This window comes from Vombatus ursinus, unplaced genomic scaffold, assembly GCF_900497805.2.
Source record: "Vombatus ursinus unplaced genomic scaffold, bare-nosed wombat genome assembly UNPS02000580.1, whole genome shotgun sequence".
In the NCBI taxonomy this organism is placed as follows: domain Eukaryota; kingdom Metazoa; phylum Chordata; class Mammalia; order Diprotodontia; family Vombatidae; genus Vombatus; species Vombatus ursinus.
In genome coordinates this window covers 21,835,540-21,841,099 of record NW_020940358.1, presented here as the reverse complement: position 1 = coordinate 21,841,099, position 5,560 = coordinate 21,835,540, and the positions used below count along the sequence as shown (strand labels likewise).

Sequence of the window (5,560 nt, the reverse complement as noted above, 5' to 3'; positions counted from 1 at the left end):
GAGAGAGAGAGAGAGAGAGAGAGAGAGAGAGAGAGAGAGAGAGAGAGTAAGTGTGTGTGTTGAAGTCCTCTAGCATAAGGACAGGAATTAAGGAGAGCAAAATTATGAGCCAGGTATTGAAATCACTGAGGAAGGAAGGAAAGGGAGTGAATTAGAGGTCTGCAGTCAACAAATACCAGCATTTTGATCATTTGGTGTATATAAATTGTGTGAACCTCAAAGGTAGATAAGTTATTGAGTGGTGGAAGTAGGAGAACCTGGAAGCGGTAATGGAGAGGAAGGAATATTCTAATACCCCTACCTCAATCAGTGAGCTAAGAAGAATGAGTGAACATGCAGCCAGTACTGGAAAAGGTGGCCAGGGAGGCTGTGTCATCAAGCGGTAATCAGATCTCAGTTATTATAGGTATGGGAAAGGAAAATATTTAAGATGAGGGCAAGTTTGCTGCCTACACAAGCATTCCAGAGACCACAGCAGAAGGAATGGGAAGCATCTGGATGCTACCTTAGGGTGAGAGGGTTGTGGGGGATGGGAATAAGGAATTAGATGGTAGGCGGTAGGGAATGGGGTTTGGATGAAGACCTACAGGGGCTCAGAATCACTGAAACATACTGAGTGTGACCAGGTATGAGTGAGAAGGCACAAGATCAGATGAGAGGCCTCATTTCACTCCTCCTCTTTCCTCTGAAGGTTGGAGATAGTGCAGCAAAAGATGGAAGTGCTGCTACCTACCAACTTCTCTATTCCTGTTCCTCAGCAAACAGGCACAGTAGGAGAAGGAAGGCCCAGGGTCAGAGGGAAGGTCACTCCTCTTCTCACCTGAGGCTGGAGAGATCAAGGGAGCACAGTGGGAAGTGGAAGTCTTATACAGACAGAGGTGCAGGAGGAGATGGAAATCCCATTGGCACAGTTTGCACAGATCAATGGAAGTCACACTGGCCCCTTGCTGCCTTCCCTCAGGGATTTATGCAATAGTGCCTGTGCTCTGGACATCCCCTATGCCTGGAGCTATTTCCCCTCACCATCCCAGCCCCCAACCTTTGCTTCACAGAATCCCTTATGTCCTTCAAGACACAGCTCAAACACAAGTTTCTACATAAAGACTTTCCTGTTCTTCTCCACTGCTAGTGCCCTCCCTCCTTAACTACCTTGTGTTTATTTTGCACTTATGCTATTTGTTAAAGCCAAGAGGTTTTACTTGTTTAAACAAGAGGAAACAGAGTCTGACTGCTTAGAGTGCTGCTCCAATCCTATAGCACAGCTTTGGATTTTTAAAGGGGGAATAGATTAAGCAATAGTCAAAGATGTTACAATGTTTTCTATGTTTACATTCTTGAACTCAATACCTATATTTTACATTCTAAAACATTCTGTCTCATAAACATCATTGTGATTTCACAAGCATTTGCTTGTTATATCAGTTCTGTCAACATTGCTACAAAATAGAGTCAGTCTTATTTTTCCTCTTTATCATTATGTCATGTGTCCTTCCTACCTCACAGAGTGGTTGTGAGGATCAAATAGGAAAGTGGATGTGAAAGCACTTTGTCAACCATAACACTACAAAAACAAACTTTATTATTATAGTTATGGTCTGTTAGAGAATGATACCAACATGTTATCTCCTTGAACAAACTATATGTTCCTTAAGAATAGGGATTATTTAATTTCTTTATTTGTATTCCCAAACCTAGCATAGTGCCTGGCACATAGGAGGATAGGGGACATGGGTATTGAACCTGTGATTTCATTGGTATAGGGAAATACAATGGGGTAAACAATCCCAATCACTATAGATCAGCACATTTTCTTCAACTTATACTCAGAAGAGATGAAGAGCATAGTAGGCAAAAGCAGGCATTCAATAAATGCTTGCTAATTGATTTCACTAAAATTTATATACATATGTGTATGAGTGTGCACGTATGAAGGGATATAAGAAAGTACAAAAATTCAAAACACTTCAAGCAGTGGATAAATTTAGACTTGCCATCCCCTTCCCCAGTCAACTTAAAATTTTGTCTAGTTTAGGCACATTTACCCTGAGAAAAGACAAACATTCAAAACATATACAACTTTACTCATCACAAAAACTGTTAACAGGTAGTGAAAAAATTTCACGCCTTAATATTCACCATTTTTCTTAGAGAGACTGGGGGGTGGGGCAGGGAGAGAATAATTTCTCACCAAGAAAATCAGAGAAACATCTTTGACAAAGGCTTCAGAAGCCTCATCGCAAGGCTACCACTCATATAACTAGGCCAAAATAAGTGTGCTGTGCTCTCCTACCAGGACAGTTTTGTGCTATTCCTCACTGGTACACACGAGCCCAGTTGGAACTGTAGCTCTTACTGCAGGACTTGTCTGCTACAGGTCCTGGATGGTTTCAGTCAATTTTTGAGGCTTCCCAAAAATCCCAGAAAGGATTTTTTTTTAATTACCATGAACTAAAGTAGATGAGAAGTAATGTAGTTTTCTGGACTACAGAATTTACAGTGAAGTCCTGGGCTTAAATCCAACCCTAGCTACCATCTACCAGAGTAGAACTAGGATGGTTGTGATGCAAGTGGAGAAAAGAAGACAGATGTAAAAAATATTTTGGAGGTAGAACCGGTAAGCCTTGGCAAATGACTTCTTATACTGGATGAATTAGAGGAAAGAGTTAAGGATGACTTTGAGTTTGCAAATCTCTGTAACTGAAGGAATGATAGTGTCCTTGAAAAAAAATGGAGAATAGTAGTGGTATTGCTGGGTCAAGGGGTATAGCAAATTATACCTAAGAGACTTACAGTTTCATGTATAATCACTTTTTCTACTCTACTATGTTATGGAAATGCTTGTTTTATTTCTTAAGTTCAAAATAAAATAAATAAAGTTCAAAAATAAATAAATATATAGAAACTACCCTTCCCCCTCAAAAAAAGAAAAAATGGGGAAGTCAGGAGGAGATGTGCATTTAGATAATGAGTACAATTTTGGATATATAGAGCTTGATATGTCTATGGAGCATTTGGTAGCTAGACAGTATGATGGATAAAATATTGGGCTCAGATTCGGGAAGACTAGAATTTAAGCAAGTCTCTTCACCGCTCTAAATTTTAGTGTCTTGATCTGCAAAACTGGAAGACCACCACCTACTCTGACTACTTCAGAGGGTTGCAGGGGGGACCAAATGAGATAACACATGTGAAGATACTTTGTGAGCTATAAAAGCCTACAATGGTACTATTACAAGAAAAAAAAGCATAGTACCCATAATATTTGTTCTGAAATAAACAATGTTAATATATTTCAACCTAAACCTAGGAATATCGCTTGCCCATTTATAACAATGTTTCATAAAACTGACTAAATCCTGTAACATTTTTGCCTAATATTCTATTCTAAAAGGGAAAATTACTGATGTTAAAAGATAATGTTACTTTAACAATTTTTAAATTTACTTTATGCTTCTGCACGATAGCAGTTATTCTTCTATCTCTAAATTATAACTCAGAAATGTTAGTATTTCTGCTATGATTGACAGCTGACATTCAAGAACTTAATTAGATGTCAACAATGATTATGACATTCAGTGCTCTAGTGAATAAGAGATCAGATGATCTCTAAGAAACTCTTCTAACTCTAAAGTTCTATGGGTCTTTATTTATTTGGTAAATAAATTTGAATACAAATAGCATCCTGACTTCAGAAAGGTAATATTACATAGTGAACAGAAGGTTGAACTTTGAGTCAGGAAGACTTGGGTTCAAATCTTTACTCTGATACTTAATTAAACCATGAACAAGCCACTTAACCTTGCAGAATCTCAGTTTCTTCATCTCTAAAATGGAAAAAGTAACATCCGTAGTACCTATTTTGGAAGACAGTTATAAAGCTGAAATGAAATAAATTAAACAACTTTGTAAAGCTGAACGGCTTCTACGTCAGTTATCACCATTACCATATTATATTTCTCCCAAGATTCACTAGCAATTCAGCATGACAGATTATCTTCAAATATACTCAATCATCTAGTTACACATCCAGGGCATTTTTTTTTTTTTGGTGAGGTAATCCGGTTTAAGTGACTTGTACAGGGTCACACAGTTAGTAAGTGTCAAGTGTCTGAGGCCGGATTTGAACTCAGATCCTCCTGACTCCAAGACTGGAACTCTATCCATTGTACCACCTTTCTGCCCCTCCAGAGCATTCTCAAAAATAAGTCAACAAGTATTTATTAAGCAGCTATTATGTGCCAAGCACTGTGCTAAGTACTGGGAATAGAAACAAAGGCAAAAAATATAGTCCCTACATTCATGGAGCTCATTGTCTAATGAGGAAAACAACATGCAAGCAACTATGTACCAACAAGAAAAATATAAGGTCAACTGGGGAAAATCAACAGAGGGAAGGCACTAGTTTTAAGGTGATCAGGAAAGGGTACTAAAAGAAAACAGACACACATTAGCAAGAGATACTATATACAATGGACCAAATATTTAGCATCTCAGACTGAAAGATGAAAAGAATATGAGCCACCTGTGCTCACTATTTGTTGATTATTTTTCAAAAAGCATTTGATTCAGTAGTATGGAACATTAGCTTCAAGTCTCTCTTCCAACAAAATGTCTTCCACCCATACATCAAAATAACTCAATATTTAGCAGCAATATATGATAGCAATATCATTGTTCAACAACCCTTAGATCATAAACATCTCACACGGCATCAAAGAGAAGATCTGATATAGATTATCACAGAAAAAAATTTTAACTGTACACCAATATACTGAACAACAGAGAAAAATTGATTTTAAAAAAACAGCAACCTGGAATTATTTTACCTGGGTGTATATGCTAAATATGTGGCTTTGTACTTCATCCATTGAATCTAATCCATAAGCAACTGTTCCAAGGTGAAGTCGTTTAAAGACCATCTCATTCTGGGTAAGAGTCCCTGTAACATTAAATTAAAAAGGTTTTGTACAAACAAAACCAACGCAGTCAAGATTAAAAGGAAAGCAGAAAACTAGAAAAAAAATTACAGCAAATTTCTCCGATAAAGGCTTCATTTCTCAAATATACAAAGTCAAATTTATAAGAATGGCCAAAGGATATGAACAGTCAGTTTTCAGCTGAAGAAATCAAGGCTATCCATAATCACATGCAAAAATGCTCTAAGACTCTACTGATCAGAGAAATGCAAATGAAAACAACTCTGAGGCACCACCTCACACCTATCAGATTGGCTAATATGACAGAAAAGGAAAATGACAAATATTGGAGGGGATATGGGAAAACTGGGACACTAATGCATTGTTGGTGGAGTTGTGAACTGATCCAGTCATTCTGGAGACCAATTTGGAACTATGCCCAAAGGGCTATAAAATTGTTCATACCGTTTGGCCCAGCAATAGCACTACTAGGTCTGTATCTTAAAGAGGAGAAAGAAATAAGGAAAGAAGGAAGGAAAGAAAGAAAGAAAGAGAGAGAGAGGGAGAGGAAGGAAGGAAGGAAGGAAGGAAGGAAGGAAGAAGAAAGAAGAAAGAAGAAAGAAGAAAGAAGAAAGAAGAAAGAA

The 5,560-nt window shown here is 37.7% G+C and overlaps 1 protein-coding gene across 3 annotated transcripts in view; it reads right to left on the bottom strand.

The window, feature by feature from the left end:
- The window catches only part of ATP9A (ATPase phospholipid transporting 9A (putative)), a 159,526-nt gene that overhangs the window by 66,266 nt on the left and 87,700 nt on the right, over positions 1-5,560 (bottom strand). For all 3 annotated transcript variants that reach the window (XM_027850773.1, XM_027850775.1, XM_027850783.1), the window contains one exon: positions 4,827-4,939. In XM_027850773.1, coding sequence (XP_027706574.1) covers positions 4,827-4,939 — 113 coding nt within the window. The remainder of the gene's footprint in view (positions 1-4,826; positions 4,940-5,560) is intronic.